General features: G+C 48.0%; 1 protein-coding gene across 3 annotated transcripts in view; it reads right to left on the bottom strand.

Moving 5' to 3' along the window:
* The window catches only part of LOC139054469 (golgin-45), a 117,760-nt gene that overhangs the window by 79,313 nt on the left and 20,714 nt on the right, over positions 1-17,733 (bottom strand). For all 3 annotated transcript variants that reach the window (XM_070531466.1, XM_070531467.1, XM_070531468.1), the window contains one exon: positions 13,689-13,888. In XM_070531466.1, coding sequence (XP_070387567.1) covers positions 13,689-13,888 — 200 coding nt within the window. The remainder of the gene's footprint in view (positions 1-13,688; positions 13,889-17,733) is intronic.

Below are 17,733 nucleotides of genomic sequence, written 5' to 3'. Positions count from 1 at the left end.
GGATGAGATTAGAAGTTTGCAAGGACGACATGGCCACAATTTGTACATGACCGAGGTAGTTGGAGAAGTATGGGAGAGGCCTTTGCCCTGCAGTGGGCTTAATGATGATGATGACAATCATGATGTGAATTCGCTTTTGTGGTGATAGGTTTTGCGGCAAAAGAAAAGCACCATCTGTGCACTTCACCTACGCTAAGAGAACAGCTATCACAGCTTGTTTGCAACTAATTCCAAACATGATGTGTTAATTCGGCCGAAGCGCAGCAGATAAGGCACTGGCTCGATCAAGATGTTTTACAACGAAGCTTTATATGGCTATCCGATTCGTCCGTCTGTCTGTCGCCTGTACGGCGAAACTACCCCCTGCCAACCCATGTGAATGCATGAAAAAAAGAAACGAAAGAGAGGCGCGCGATTGGCTGCGCCAGTAGTGATGTTGTTGCTTTCCATCACAGCCGAGCGGGCACCCAGCAGCTTCTTTCCAGCTCTGACACGAGTAGGAGCCGTGTCATACGTACTCCTGAGGAGCAGGCAGCTTTCAATCAGCAACGCCGCGAGCATAACTGTGAAGAAAGTCGTCTACGTCATCCTGATGCTGCAGCCCAGGCACAAGAACAAGCTCGTGCAGGCGAGCGCAAGCATCAACTGCGTACTGAGGATCCGGCAGCCTACTAAGCCGTCATTTAATGAACCGTCGGAATTACCCAGTGATAAACACCGGGGCCGCCCGTTTCCACTTCACTGGTTAACTATCTGTACGAAGTGCTTGGGCAGTGATTTTTGCTTTATTGCCTTCATTCTGTTCTAGCAAACTCAGAAGGAGCCGGTTCAAGGGCGCTGCTTTATGATGCGGGTGGGAGCACAGTCACGTGGTATTCACCACATTTCGCAGGGTTTATTTATCAATCAGAAAAAATTCTTAACAAAATAGTACGTTGCTCAAAATACTGCAGTTAGATGTCCCTTGCTTGTGCCTACAAATGCCTCACTGACACTTCGATAATTATGATAGTATGTCTTGAGTTAGATAATTACAATTACCTAACTAAATCTTCGCAACAAAAAATTACTGGCAGCTACACCAGTGTACTGGAAACAATATGCACTAGATTTTATTCGAGTAACTGATAGTTTTTCTTTTTTTTAATCTTGGAGAATGATAGTTAATTGGGACACGCTGTATATACTTATGACCTGTGCATGCAAGTGACAATGTTTCTATCCCTAATTACTGTTGTAAGTTATTAGAAGTGTTTTTTAATGAGTCCTTTGTTTTGCTTACTGGAAAGACAAGCAATACTGAGACACATATCATTCACATTCATTTAACACACTGTTGATAAAAGACTCTGCTGAAGGATTCACTAAAGTCTACAGGTTTTTGCAGGGTCAAAAAAGCACGCAAAGCATTTTGAAGCGAGTGAACATACAGCAACATATTCATTCTCTAGGCATAAGCTATCCATACCTTTAGAAATAATTGCTAATTGGCTGCCTCCTTTTCTTCAAAAATGTAATAAACTTTGTCCTGTCTATATAGTTAAATATATTATTTATGTGCATGGTGTTTACAGTGGAAATTTAAAACAATGTTGAAGTGAGAAAATACAGATGAGGCAGCCACTGCTGGTATTTCTAATGTGCTTGTTCACCTATGGTCCAGATTTGCAGAAATAAAGCAGAGTATTAATTAAAATCCGTGCACGTGCGCGCTAACAATGATGCAGTAAGCTATTAGCCACAATAAAATTTTAAGTGAAAAGGTCGAGGCAAGTCAAAAGAGATGTCAAATAATGTAGGTGACAAAACTATGGCAGTGACACGTTAGGTTTGGAGGGGGGGTAGCCTTCAGCATCGCCGAGGGCGGAGGCTCTGCACCCCCCCCCCCCCCCCCTCCGTATACCTCCAGAGAGGGCTCGGGCCCTGGAGCCCCCCGTAGTCGGTGCCTATGCTTCACACTGTTAATAATTACTCTCTCAAGGGGCTGAATGAGCGAGGTACAGTTCGCTGGTAAAAATTGGAGTTCAATGTTAGACAGCTCGAGGCCTTCAATATTCAACAGATGTCTACGAATACACAAATTCTGCGGTCTTGTTTCTTCATATCTTTGTTGAACTCTCTCAACCAGTCACTAAATACAGTCAAATCTCGTTACTACGAATCCCACATTAACAAATTTTTCAAATTTACGAATATCTTGAAAGATCCCTGCCAGATTCCCCATACTTTCAATGCAAAAATATTTCAGAACTATGACTTTCAATACAGTGCATATTTCAGTATAACGCACATAGTTTATTTTCCCCTTTATAACCGAGGAACATCAGTATTACGAATTTGACTAAAAATAACAGAGCCACAACTCTCGTGTGAAACAAACCGTGAGTTCAGTAGCTATCACCATCACCATGTCGTGGTAGCTATCATTATCACCAGGTCAAGTGCCAACTGCTTCACCACAAACTTCACCAAGAAGTTCATGACAAAGGCTTGGCGATGTTTGCACGAGATCCAACGATGAATGCAGCTAGCGACGGCGCTAAGAAGAAGTGAAAGCAGTTTTTGCTTCAGGACAAATTGGACGTATTGCAGGAAATTGACACAGGGAAAAAGCAAATCAACGTGTGCAGACCGCGTGGCATTGCCCCATTGATCGTTGCGACGGTTTTGAAAGACCCAGACAAGATTGTCAAGCTTCACTGGGAGTCGCAACTCGCTGCTAGACGAAACAGCTGCAACTGGGAAACTTTCAAAATGTGGACCAAGCTATTCTCACGTAGTTCAAAGACGCCAGACTGCAAAACGTTCCCATGTCTGGCTCAATGCTCCAAGAAAAAGCCCCTGAATTTGCCGATGCACTTGAAATAACTGGGTTCGAAGCCAGTGTGGGTTGGCTTTTTCGTTTCCGCCAAAGGAACGAAATATCTTGGCAGGTAGTCTCGGGCAAAGAAAAGGCTGCTGATAGAGAAGGTGCAGATTCCAGGCACAATGATCGTTTTCTAGTGGTGGCTGAATCGTACTATGACGATTATATTTTCAACGTGGATGAGACCGCATGTTTTTATCAGCTCCTTCCAGACCGAATGATGCACTTCATAGGGCAGCAGTGCAAAGGATGGAAGAAGTCGCATCTTCGCATGACAGTCCTGCTCTGCTGCATTGCAACAGGCACGAAGAAAATTAAACCACTATTTGACAAATCAATATTTGTCAGGCAGCGGAAATGCTCACAGGAGCTTGGTGGAACTTGAAGGCATCCCCCATTAGCAACTGTTGGCGAAAAGCAGAGCATGTAAAGTGCCTATGTAGCTTGAAGATGACCTGGAGGCAATCAACAACAACCCAGGAGACCTGTGGACCAAGGTTGTGGAACAGCTGCCCACCATCTCTTCCATTGACAACTATGTGGAGAGCGACAGCGCAGCACTAACGGCGGCGGACCTGGCAACTGAAGAGATTGTCAACTGCGTTCGCGACGTCTCAAATGACGATGACCTGAAGCAGGCACACACCCATGCGAGGGGGGGGGGGGGAACGAACCGCATACTCCTCCCATCCCCGCCCACACCATCCCTCCTCACACATTCCTAAAGCGCCGCCAAATCAATGCTTAGATTTGACAGCTACTCAGCGGTCAACATTGTGCTGACTTTTCCACTCCTTTTGGATGGCGGTAGTTATCGGCATCTCTTGGGGTGTGAAGGCCAGTTTTGTCATAGGTTCGGTGCCCGCGCGTTTAACTCGAGATGCGTTCAGTTGTCACCATCTATACAACGGTCGCACGAATTGCTCTTGCTTCATTAGTTCAACCTTCTTTGTTCGGACTGATCCAGGAACCAGGAAACGGATTCAGTTCTTAGTCAGCTGGTCTGTATGTTTGTAGAACGAGTTGCGGCCAGAGAAAACGCTACTTGCGTTTAACTTTTCCTTTTACTTCATTATTTCCTCGAGTGACGGCTCACCACTACGATGGTAGATGCCTGGAACCATATCCCCGCTATATGGGTTAGATAAGGTGGAAAATAAAACAATGCAAAACAGCGTTCATCATCAAACCTTGCACTATCCCTTAAACCCACAAACAATATGAACGCCACCTGTTACTTCGTCTGGTTTTTCCCTGATTGTACAGCACTTTTCGTGCAAAATTAGTCGCAAGGTGTTGAGAAATTAAGTGATCTACTATACGAGAGAGCCAAGGCAGTAGCCAAACACGAAGGAAAAGCGAAAATTAACAAACTTAACCATGGTTTATGAAAATGTTTATGGATTAACATCTTTTTGTTTAAATTAAAGAGCAAGTGGAGACAACGACGCTGGAAGTGGAGAACAATTCCATGTGTTTTGGATGAAGCTTCTACGTTTATTAGTCGAACCGCCTGACGTAGCCACTTCTCTGCTGTGCTTATGTGGGTGTTGTTCTAACCTTTCGCGGTGGGCGCAGTACATCTAGAACCGCAGCGCCTTGAGCTCTACCCAGCTGTACAGGACTGGCGTCCACGCATAGTTAAGCAACTTTCCAAGTAACAATACTAGTTGGTTTTGGCACTTGGTAGAGCAGTAAACGAGGGATCCAAAAGAACTGTGATTGTTCCGTGAATATATATTTCTCCGTAATTCTTCCAGAGCTAATTCTAAAAACACTGCTATAGTCGGATACAAACGACTTAATTCTGCAGTAAAGCTCTGCCCACACCCTCATAACCGCCAGCCACTGTTTTATGCAAAGCAAATTACTAGAGCTCAACCCAGCTCCTCAGGTGCGGCGGTGTCGCCTTCAATACCACGTGACACCGTGACGTCACGACAGAGGAGAAACGGGGCTCCAACTCGCGCTGTCGCTCGCGGCGTCACCTTCAAGGCTGACCACGTGACACCGTGACGTCACGACAGAGGAGAAACGGGGCTCCAACTCGCGCCGTCGCTCGCGGCGTCGCGGCGGTATATAAGCAGCTGCGCTTGCCTCTGCTAGACACTCACGAGGTGAGATGCCTCCTGGAGACAGAGCTGCTCGTTGGAATGAGAAGCGAGGGTTGCGGCGTGCTACAGAGACTGTTTCTAGGTGGCTTTGCTACGGCGCAGTGACTACGCGCCCTGCATCGGACGCGGTGAGCGTCGAGCAACGCAGCGTTCGGCGCGACAACAAAATGTTGCACCTGAGCAAGCGCCGCACACCTGAGCCGACGCCGACTACACCAGCTTTTCTGCGACACGAGCTCCTTAACGCTGTCGCGTTAAAATAAAGGCTAGTATGCTTCGCATCCTGGGCTTAAGCTCAGCTAAGCCACAGCCAGTTTTTTCCGCAAGGCTGCAAATAATTCATACTTCAAACTTTTCTTGTTACCCAAATAAGGCGGTAACCAAAAAAATAAAATTATTAGTGCGTAATTTTATACCCTTTCTTTCGCCTATTATAGTGGAATGGCGAAGGTATAATTCTTTATTGAACTGAAATAAAATGGTTCCTTCACTGAATCTATATATTGTCAATTTTTACTTCAGTTGGAAGTGCAGTTTCATAAGTAAAACGGGCTAAGCAGTTAAATGAACTGTACCGCAGACTTTTGAAGAGTGAAATGCTCAGACTCTAAACATTTCGACCATGTCTGCTGCACACCTCATTGCTTCCACCAATGAAAAAATTCTTCAAGAACAGCGGATGCTCCGGAGCTATCACGTACTACACCATTTTGAAAAAGCCGCATGACGATGATTTTGTTTGCTTCTGTGATTGGCTGGCGGAGTAACACAACCCCACACAGTCTGTCCGCACTTTCAACGCTCGGTGCAATGACATACGCGATGAGGTATTGCGCAAAGTGGAAGATGTAGGTAGATGCATTCCCAATCAGTCATGCATGCTGCACGCACCAGAAGAACATCACTGACTTTTTCAAATAAAGCGGCTTTGAAGTGACTGAAACATCTTTATTTGAGAGTATGCTTGTCTGCACATGCATCTACTACCAAGGCACGTCATTTTCATTTCTAGGTTTGCCCACTGGCTTATAACCTCAAGTTTTTTATTATAACGATATTTCAAAATAACGAACGATTTTTGGCAGTCCTGTGTGATTCGTTATATCGAGATTTGACTGTATGCCCTGTTTCATCCATGCTTTTGGATTTGCCACGTATTTCACAGGCATTCTGTGTGTCCGTTTAAAGCATCTGGGTTGCGCGCTTTTGCCGATAACCAGTGGGACTCACTTGTCACTTCAGTCCAAATTTACACAGAGCAAAACAGTCAAGCGACGTTTACTCTGCTTGCCGCTGTGGCAGACATCTTTTAGCGTAAGGGTGCGGTTTGGGATCAACTTGTAAAAAAGGGCCGTCTCGTCCTCGTTGTAGGTATCACACGCATTGTAACGCTCCAAAGTGCCTGGTAGCTTGTGCTCAATCGAAGAAATGGCACCATCGCAGTCCACCGACTCAATGCTGTTGTGCCATTACCACAAGCCCGGATTGCGAATCTGCAAGATGCAGAATCTATCCTGCGAGCGCCCTAATTCTCCCTTCACAAGTCAAGACGCTGAGCCGTCAGGCAGCGGTGTCCTGCGGGAGAAGCCTCGGCGAGCAGCATGTTTGGACGTGTCAGCGAGTACCAGACAGCCCGGCGCCGCACCTCCTCTTGCATGGAGGTCACCGCGCGCGCCAACTTTGAACCGGGTGGCCAGCGCGGTCGCTGGTTGGACCCCTCGGACGACCGTCGTGTGCTGACTTTGTATTGGGCCGTTTGAGTGACAATGGTTCCTCGGGGATTATAAAAGACGCGACACGCCGCCTGAAAAACAGGATCCGCCGACCCACAGGGAGGCAGTGTCGCTCCCGACTGGGGTGAGATGTGTCACGCGTTTTCGCCGGACGTCGCCGTGCGGGAACAGTCGCGTTCGTGTGAGCTCTTGGCCCCAGTGCCGATCCGATCTTGTCCTGTACAATGACCTGTATATAATGTATAAAATGCCTTTCGTTATTCTCATCGACGCCTGGCTCAGAGTCTTCGCTACCAACGCTCTGTCACGAAACGGGTGACGAGCGCTACGGGACCACAAAGCCGTAATCGTGGTGCAGCGGTGCAAAGTCCGTAACAGTGGATGGCAGCTACGGGATTGACCGGCATCAGCTACCTCGGCGCGGTGAGTGCCTGAAGTTTACCTCAAACACCAGACTTTCTCTGACACAGGTTATAGTAGCTTAGGGAAGGATTTGGTGTTGCATTGTGATAACCTTGTGTGTTTCAAGCCTAGTAAGAGTGTTTTGAAAACCAGGGGATGCTGAGGGGGTAAACAGGGCAGTGTGTGAAATACTTGCATATGTCTTACTAGTAGTGTTATAGTAGCGTACGGCAGGTATATTCAAAAAGGGTAAACAGCAGGAGGACAGTGTGAACGATGGAGAAGTGCAAGGTCAAGGAACTTCTCCAAATTTGTGAGGAGTTGAGCATTGAGTTGGGCTCAACCAAAAGAAAGAATGCGATCCTTGAGGTCATGAGGACTGAGCACGTAACGGCTGAGGAAGCCGAAGAGGCATTGGCGGGTATCAAGGAACGTCGCGAGGAGGAAACGGAGGAAATGAGAGAGAGACGTGAGCACGAGCTTAAAATGAAAGAGTTGGAGAACCGAAATAGCTCGCGGGCGCCTAGTCTCACTTCTAACGCTCCAAGAATACGCGATCAACTTCCACCCTTTGTCGTCGGAGAGGATATGGCCAAATACCTCGTGAAATTTGAGCACGTGTGCGAACGGAATAGCATTGAGCGATCCCTCTGGGCACAGAATCTGTTAGCCTTGCTTCCTGGGGAGGCATCAGACGTAATAACTTGCTTATCGAAAGAGGCGTTTGAGAGCTACAGTGATGTGAAGAAAGCGCTACTGCGGAAGTACAAATTGTCGCCCGAAGCTTTCCGGCAGAGGTTCCGGTATGCAAAAAAGGGCAAGGAGTCGAATCTTGACTTCGTGTTTCGTCTAAAAGCCGACCTGGAGGAATGGCTGAAGGGCGAAGAGGTTTACGACGACCGTGACAAAATCGTCGAATGCATCGCGTTGGAGCAGTTCTACCGTTGCATTGATGAGGATGTCAGGCTCTGGCTGCAAGATAGGCTAAAGGAGGTTAAGCTAAGCAAGGCAGCAGAGTTAGCGGAAGAGTATTACACCCGCCGCAGCTTGCACAGCAAGGCAGTGCGCGTAGAAAAAGCGGATAGGAGAGATTGGTTTTCCAGGGAGCCCGACGAACGGAAGGAAATCACGCGTCGCGAGTTTCGGGACGACGAATCCCTTACCAAAGAAACTGTAAGGGAAGGGCATTATGCATCTCAGAATGATAGCGATGGTCCCAAACAGCGAAACGATACGACGCGTTCTTTTGAAAAACGGAAACCATTAACCTGCTACAATTGCAAAAAGCAAGGGCACATCGCTGCAAGCTGCCTAGAGAGAATTGCTTTTGCAACGATACAGGAAACTCACAAAAACATACGTCTATTGGAGCCCTATGTGCAGGAAATTAAGGTAAACGGTAAGAAGTGCCGTGCACTTCGGGACTCTGCAGCAACTATGGACGTTGTTCACCCGTCTTTTGTCTCCTCGAGTGATTTTACGGGAGAGTGCGTTAGGATACGGCAAGTGGCCGTCGAGAGGAGTGTCTGTTTACCGATCGCAACGGTTGTCATTGAAGGAGAGTTTGGGAAACTTAACACAGAGGCCGCTGTGTCTGCCGCCCTCCCGGAGCACTTTTCCTACCTCTTCTCAAATAACTCTGAGCAGCTGCTGAAGGATCAGGGCAAATCATTCTTTGCCAACGGGGCGTACATGGCGCTCACGCGATCCAAAGCGCGCCCGCTGTCGAGGGAACTTGACTTTGCGTCGGTGAGCGAAAGGCGGTGCGGCACACGGAACGATCAAGGTAACTTGAGCGGCGAGCAGTCACGGGAGAGGCAGAGCTCGGAGGCTGGCCTAGACGAGCGGGTCCTGGAAGTGAGTGGGAGTGACGCGTGCAGTGCTAGCCGCGATATAGACGCAACGCCGCAATTAGGCAACGCGGGCTCCACACTCGCTCCGGTTTCCGCCAGCTGGCAGGAGCAGGCTGCAGTTGAAAGGGAAACTCGGATTCGCGAGCAACAGGAAGATTGTTCACTAGCCGATCTGAGGAAGAGCGTCAAACGGGGAGTGAAAAAAAAGAGGGTTTCATTTGGCAAAGAATCTGGCTTATTGTACCGCCGCTACACGGATAAGCAGGGTAGCAAATATAAGCAGCTTCGGATTCCGCGAAAATATCGCCGGGAAAAATGAATGACCTCATTTGCTTCCTCAGTAGTATGTTTTCGGTCCAAGTGATTCTAAGGGGACCATTCCATTTGTAATTATTATTGCTGATTAATAATTGTTTCTATTTTGTGTGTTGTTAATTTGAAAACTGGTTGTTTGATCCTTGTGTACCAGATCGTACACCTACCTCTTGTTACAGAGGGAGAAAAGGGGGGATAGCAATTTAGTTAGGTTGATTTGGATTATGGCCTTGTCTGGTGTTTGACGGGAGACAGAGGGCACTTGTTCGTGTTAGGTGTTGCCTTTTGCCGGTCGGTTGTGCAAGCTGCAGAACGACCAACCGGGACCAGTGGCGAGAAGCAAGGGCTTATGAACGACCCGAGCGGAGCTGGTCGAGGTGCCTTGGCGACAACGCGGTGAGCAGAGCTCCTGTCCTGGCGAGTCGGACCTGGGCACGTGAAGTTACCTGGCGTCCCGACACTGGACGTGAACTTGGACGAGCCTGACGAACGTGCGCGCCTGGCATCCGAGCCACGTGGAGGCAGCTCGTCTTCCCGGTGCCTTATCTGAGGGCGGGGATGCTGTTGTGCCATTACCACAAGCCCGGATTCCGAATCTGCAAGATGCAGAATCTATCCTGCGAGCGCCCTAATTCTCCCTTCACAAGTCAAGATGCTGAGCCGTCAGGCAGCAGTGTCCTGCGGGAGAAGCCTCGGCGAGCAGCATGTTTGGAGGTGTCAGCGAGTACCAGACAGCCCGGCGCCGCACCTCCTTTTGCATGGAGGTCACCGCGCGCGCGAACTTTGAACCGGGTGGCCAGCGCGGTCTCTGGTTGGACCCCTCGGACGACCGTCGTGTGCTGACTTTGTATTGGGCCGTTTGAGTGACAATGGTTCCTCGGGGATTATAAAAGACGCGACACGCCGCCTGAAAAACAGGATCCGCCGACCCACAGGGAGACAGTGTCGCTCCCGACTGGGGTGAGATGTGTCACGCGTTTTCGCTGGACGTCGCCGTGCGGGAACAGTCGCGTTCGTGTGAGCTCTCGGCCCCAGTGCCGATCCGATCTTGTTCTGTACAATGACCTGTATATAATGTACAAAATCCCTTTCGTTATTCTCATCGACGCCTGGCTCGGAGTCTTCGCTACCAACGCTCTGTCACGAAACGGGTGACGAGCGCTACGGGACCACAAAGCCGTAATCGTGGTGCAGCGGTGCAAAGTCGTAACACCGCTAATTAATTTGCTGACGATTCCATACCTGCTTTTGAAGCCCTGAAGCCACCTGTAACTTCCTTTTAAATAATTGCAGCTCAAGATACAAGCATAATGCCTTGCTTTTTGCTGCAAAACAGCACCCACTGATGGGAACATTTCGTGCTCTCATGTCCATGAACCAAGTAAACACTGCTTTGTTGACGTCGGCGTATGGTGTTGGCTTCAGCTTCTTCTTGCAGTCGGTACTTGATTCCACTGCACTGCAAATCGCATCTTTTGCGTTAAGAATTGCAGACAGAGAACCAGTTGGGTGCTAAATTTGGCAGCTACATCCTTTTTTTCGCCTCCAGAAACAGCGTCCAAGATGGCCATTTTGTCTTCAAGAGTCAATATTTTATGTTTCCTCATTTTGCCTGAAAGGCGAAGCATCGATTACGATAGCAAATTAGTAGGCAGTTTTACGAAAGGTAAGGACAGTAATTTTATCGGCCATATAAAATTCTAAACATTCACTTACTAGCTAAATTAACAAGCATGATGTCACATTGTGGGTTTCTCAACCGTGCTCTTGGGACAAAGGAACGACAACACAGTAGTGCAAACAATCACAAAGGCATTCATTGCACCTTTTATAGACTAATGCCTGCTAGCTGAGTTGCTATCCACAAAACATGCCGATGGACGCGTGAAAAATCATGAAAGTCCGACGTGAATGGTAGCGTGTTTGAACGATCATGTTCATCCATTCTGGGGAAGGCCTCGCGAGACAGTCTCGCAGAAGCATGGATCGGCACACGCGCAGAACGTCCGTGCCGCTTGCCAACCCCGAGCCAAAGGGGAAGAGCCTTCTCCTTTTTCCGCCCAAGTAACCCCGCCGTTACGTGGCGTTAGCAGAGCAACACTCGTGCCATCTCTTGTACTACCCTACAAACATATCGACCGCTGCAGTAAAGCTACGCGGCAAAGCCAGATTACAGGAGACGGGAGCTATGGGAAAAAACAACATATCAGAGTACGCGTGAGAGTCGCACATCCCCACAACGTGCACAAGCAAACATGAACATATCTCATCAATGACTGTGGAAACTCTTTATCAAAATTCTGGAGTGAGGAAATGCGGTAGCAGGAGCGAGGGAATTGACCTTTGTGCGGCTTCTCACTTCAATTCGAAATAAGTGACAAGAACACAGCACGGTGCGCCTAGATGCGTAGACTCTTGTCTCCGTCACAAACTTTCAAGATAGGGGCCGCACTGTACGTAGCAGCCGCCGGTATAGAACGCCTCTCCTGTTAGCGCCAGTCCCGCACATAAATTTGTGGAACTCGGAACGCCCGTGATGAGGCCCAATTTCCGTCCGTCTCTGCACATGTGATCGCTTTCCTTTTAATTGCGGCATCATGATGAACGCTGCATGTCTTTGCAGTCGGCACTTGCATGCTGATAGAGCAAACGCAGCAAACGGGAGGACAGATGGTGCACTAACCTAAGCCAAAGGAAGCAGTGCCTAAGCACTTGTATTGCAGCACATGGAGGAAGCTACGGCAGAGCATATGAGGCGGCCATTTTGAAATGCTGATGGCGATATGGTAACACAGATTTAGGGTCATACTCGATTCTAATGCGCACCCAATTTTTTGACCCATTTTATCAAAAAAAAGTACGCGTTAGATTTGAGTAAATATGGTATATGGTGAGGATGGCAAGGGAGCTAGAAGGAAATAATATCCAATTTAATCTCTCATGCAAACAGGCGGTTACAGTAGAAGAGCAGCAGCTTCCAGGTTTGTTTTATGTGAACGACACTGTGTTGCTAGCTAAATGGCAATGTGATATGCAACGTCTGGCTAATATCTGTAGACAGTTTAGTAACTTCTGTTGCCGAGCTAGTGGACACATGGCTTTTAGAAATGGTTTTAGGCACAGAAAATAGGACACGGACAACAGAATAAAAGACACAGACAGGTGCCTGTCCGTGTTTTTTATTCTGTTGTCCGTGTTTTATTTCTTGTGCCTAAAACCATTTATAAAAATCTGTGGACAGGAAGGCAAGAATTTAGGTCTGAAATTTAACGTTAATAAATCAGGTGTTACGGTATTCAATGAAAACAGTGAACAGACAATGTCAGTACTGGGCCAGAAAATACCTCGCGTAAAAGAATATACCGTATTTACTCACACAATGATCGCACTCGAGTAATAATCGCACCCCTGAATTTTGTCATTAAAATTCGATTTTTTAAATTTCCCGTGTAATGATCGCACCCCGAACTTGCAGCAGCGATATGTCATGTGCCAAGTCTAGCTAATAATGATTGCGCTTACCATCTGTGGAATGCTATGTGAACTACTCTTGAAGACAAACCAAGGGGTCTGCACGCATCAAACATTCTTAAGCAGATGCCCCATTTCATTCCTTTCATCATTTTCTGCACTTCCATGACAAAAAAAAAAGAAAAAGCTACAACCAAGCTTGCCTTTATTATGTGTAGGCTTTATAAGGGTTGTGGTCAACAACAACAAAAAAAGCTCCTTTCGATTCCTCTCGTCTGCACTCGTGGGCGCGCAACAAATCATAAGCGGCAACGATAGCAGCCACGTTTACACTGATACATTAGAAGTGTGCCCTATTCATATGCCGACGCTTGTAACACAGCTAAGATATTTGCCTACACTTAGCGGAAACGTGCCGTATTAGGATAGTAGTGAAGACAAATACCACAGTTTCCGCAGCATGCCCGCCATGTGTTTCTATGTCACTGGCAGCTAAGCGCACCCATCAGTTTCTGTCCCCTCAAAGTGGACATGGCTACATTATTGCCGCAAACTTGCCGATATTAACGACACTATTCATTACTGATACAGAAAAAACTGTTTCAATGCATGTAATGTGCTCACGAGAAGAAAAAAATCGCGTTCGGCACGTTTGGCTTGCTTCACCGGCCGCCATTTTTGTTTTGGTGTCCCGCACTACATAAGGCGGCAGCCACCTATTTGTTGACCTGTTGTCATCCCGCAGCAAACGCAGGATGAAAAAACTTTTCTTTTTGCGGGAAATTTAACCCACGTAATGATCGCACCCCTGAATTTGCATCAAGTTTTGGAGTAGGTTCTGTGGGGCCAGAGTAAAAGCAAACTTGCGAAATGCGTGTGGGGAATTTTAGAGATGCCTCCCATCTGCTCACTAATCCATTAGTCAATCACATACCTTGCAGCCAGGAACTTTGAGCGCCAAACGTCCGCATGGATGGCCAGCCGGTCAATCTCCTCCCGGCCCTGGCTCAATCGTTGTGCATAAGCTCGCACATCTGCAGCCAGCTGCGCCTTGTCCTCGCTGAGAAAGTGCACGCGTGCTTCTAGATCTTCCCCCACAGAAGCCACAAGAAGCTTTTTCAGCTCACGGTTCACCTGGTTGCAAGAGCACACAATCCCCGACTGGCGGTTGGATACCTTGCACTTGAGGCACACTCAACTTGGCCTAGGCAATACGCCCTTGGCTTTTTGTAATATTCAGCCACTTTCTGTAAACGCATTGCATGACTTCATTGCTGTATTAAGCTTTCTTGGAAGAGTAGCACGCAGCTACAACACAACAATGCTATTAGCACAGGAATGCACAGTCACGCAATGGGCCCATCCTGAAGCAGGCTCATGTGGTTAACAGCGCACACAGATGGCAACACAGAGAAGAATGGGACACAGTGCTAAACTGCAACTATGTAGTACCTTATTGGAAGAAGCAACACATATATAGGCTGAAACAGCCAATGAGAAGGCTAACAAAGCCAAACATAAAAAAGAAAAAAAAAAGAAATCGGACTCCCATCATATCGCCCTCTGCCCTTTACCAAAGCATCATCCAGATATTCAATTTCCTTTTTTGGGAGTGTCACTGCAGGTGTGCTTACACAATTCTGTTCATCACAATGGATTTCATATGCTTCGACCACTTCACGTGTCTGCTTGTCCTTCTCTTTCTTAATCCCTGTACACTCCCCGTAGATCTGATTACAAGTACAATTTATACAGTGTAGTAATGACAGGTGGCCCAGTATGAAAAGTCTTTCCAACCAGATTCTTGTGCTCCCTGAGCCTGTCGTTCACACACCTACCCAACTGGCCGATATGCCTTTTCCTGCAATTGCAAGGAACATGTAATTTACTCTCTCGAGGTCCAAACCCAAACACTGCTGCCAGGCTGCTATTCCACGTAGCGCCGTTGATGATTGTAGTGTCAGCTGTCGCTCCCTTGCTGGTTCTTGATGTCCAGGCAGGCGAGCTGTCGTCCTTCTTTTCCGCGTTGGAGATAGGCAGTGACGTCCACATTTTCTTTGTCGGTGACGTGCGGCAGCACGGTGTCCCATGTCTTGTGTTCGATGTCGACGTACATCGCTAACATGTTGGTGAGCAACTTGTTCAGTCATTCCGTTAGGTCATTCGTATGCGGGTGGTAGGCAGTGGTCCTGCGGTGACTTGTATGGCTGTACTGCAGGATGGCTTGAGAAAGCACCGGAGTAAAAGCCGTTCCTTTGTCAGTAATGAGGACTTCTGACGTACCATGTTGCAGCAGGATGCTCTTGATGATAAATTTGGCTACTATGGCCGCACTACCTTTAGGCAGAGCTTTCGTTTGGCGTAGCAGGTAAGGTAGTCTGTTGCCATGACAAACCACTTGTTTCCAGATGTAAATGTCGGAAAGGGCCCCAGGAAATCCATCCCGATCCGCTGAAATGGCCTGCAAGGAGGCTCGGTCGGCTGTAGTAATCCTGCCGGCTTTGTCGGTGGTGTCTTGAGTCGCTGGCAGTCTCAACATGTCTTGATGTGACGGGTGACGTCGGCGGTCAGGCGCAGCCAGTAATACCTTTCCTGTATCCTCGATAGCGGCCAGGAGAATCTGAAGTGCCCAGTGGCCGGATTGTCATGTAGGGCGTGCAGTACTTCTGGACGCAGTGCTGAGGGAACAACAAGGAGGTAGCTGGCATGGAGTGGTGCGAAGTTCTTTTTTACAGGTTGTTTTGAAGCAAAAACGAAGACAATCCTCGCTTAAACGGCCTAGGGACAACATCGGTGTTCCCTTCCAAATACTTGACCAGGCTTTTAGCTCCGAGTCTGCTCATTGTTGTTCAGTGAAATCTTCCAAGCTTATTACCGTATTTACACGATGATAAGTCTACCTATGTTTTTAAATTTGAAAATCTCAAGTTCGGGGGTCGACTTACAATCGAAACCAAAACATGGCACCGCAAAAAAAGCAAGACCAACGGGATATCAGAGGAGCTACAACGTAGTTACAATTTTATGTTTGCTCTACGGCCCCACCCGTAGCTTTCCGCTATCCCGCACATCTGCTCGCTTTTCGGAAGGGTTTTTCATTTTAGAGAGTTTTACAGTGCACACAGCTCCCATGGGGGAGTGTCGATAGTTCATGGAAGTGCCACTGTTCCATTTGCAGCGGCACCCTCAGAACAGCGGTGCTTGCGGGAAGTATCGATAGTTCATGGAAGAGCAGACACCGCTCGCATGCTTATCTTTCCCTGTAGCTATTTAGTTTCATGCATTCGATTTGACTGCCGGCCATGTGCTACTTCCGTGCTTCCTCGGTCGTCACGAGTACCCCGAGTCCACTAAACAGTCGGCTCTCGTTCACGGCAGTGTTGAAGGGGGCTGCCATCCTTTACACTGAAGAAACAAACTTGCGCAGCAGGCCGCAAGTTTGATGTTTCTTAATGGGTGGTGTGAGAATGGCTACGGCAGCGAAGCAAAATTTTCACCTGTGACGGCAAGCGAAAAGGTTTCCGCAAGCCGATGTCGGGACGTTTTCCGGAGCTGAAGGCCAAACATGCGGCGTATGTCGCCGAAATACATGATCAATCCCTGCCAGTGACGTGCGACATGGTCATGAGACAAGCCTGAATCTTTGCCTTTTAAGGACTTGCTCCGCCGAGAGTACGAGTGGCTGGCAGCAGAGTACCGCAAACTTACGCCAACCGGACATGTAAAAAGAACCTCCCTGACAGCTCTGTGTGGTTGGGTGCTTTCAGGGTGGACTTATGTATGCATGCAAATGCACTTATGTATGCAAGAAAATGTCAATTTCACTGGACGATGATGTGCTGTGGCACCGTAGCAGCAATGACGATGGCAGCACTAGTGAGGATGAGTAGTCGAGTGACCATTCCAGCTACTAATAAATTTTCATTATGGATTGCACCTGCGGGTCTGCTCTTTTTTTCTTTTTTTCTGTCACATGTGATATGAGGGGGGGGTCGACTTACAATCGTGTAAATACAGTATTCCAAGGAAGGCGTCGTCATCCTTGTTGTCTTGTGGCAGCGAGTCAATGGGGGCGCTTGATAGGCAGTCGGCATCAGAGTGTTTTTGTCCGGGCTTGCAGATTACAGTGATGTCATAATCTTACAGTCTGAGGCTCCACTGCGCCAGGCATCCTGAAGGGTCCTTGAAATTCCTTGGCTAACCCAACACGTGATGGTTGCTGATGACTTTGAATGGCCTGCCATGTAGGTAAGGGCGCAATTTCGCTGTAGCCCAAATGATGGCGAGGCATTCCTTCTCGGTCGTAGAACAATTGCCTTCCACTTTTGACGGCGACTGGCTATCACAAGCTATCACCCGTTCAAGTCCATCTTTCCTCTGGACTAGGGCGGCACCGAGGCCTAGGCTACTGGCGTTAGTGAGGATTTCTGTATCGGCGTCCTTGTCAAAGTGTGTAAGTACCGGTGGTGACTGCATACGTTGTTTGAGTTCTTAAAATGCGTCGGCCTGCGGCGTTTCCCACTTGAACTAGACATCACATTTAGACGTGTAAGTGGCTTGGCAATGCGTGAAAAGTCCTTGACAAAGCACCTGTGGTAGGAACACATGCTAAGGAATCTACACACTGCCTTCTTGTCGATGGGCTGCAATGACAGATGTCTTCTTCGGGTTGGGGCGGACTCCAGATTTGCTGATGATGTGGCCTAGGAACAGAAGCTTATCATTAGCGAAATGGCACTTTTCTGGCTTGAGAGTAAGCCCTGATAACTTGATGGCCTCCAGTACTGTCGTAAGGCGCCTGAGGTGATCGTCGAAATTTCCAGCGAAGACGACGACGTCATCCAAGACAACAAGACGGGTCTGCCACTTCAATCCTGCTAAAACCGTGTCCATCACACACTCAAACGTTGCAGGTGCCGAGCACAGTCCAAATGGCATGACCTTGAACTCATACAGGCCGTCTGGCGTGATGAAGGCGG

Source organism: Dermacentor albipictus, chromosome 1 (genome assembly GCF_038994185.2).
Source record: "Dermacentor albipictus isolate Rhodes 1998 colony chromosome 1, USDA_Dalb.pri_finalv2, whole genome shotgun sequence".
Taxonomy (NCBI): domain Eukaryota; kingdom Metazoa; phylum Arthropoda; class Arachnida; order Ixodida; family Ixodidae; genus Dermacentor; species Dermacentor albipictus.
This window is presented reverse-complemented; position numbering and strand designations above follow the sequence as displayed.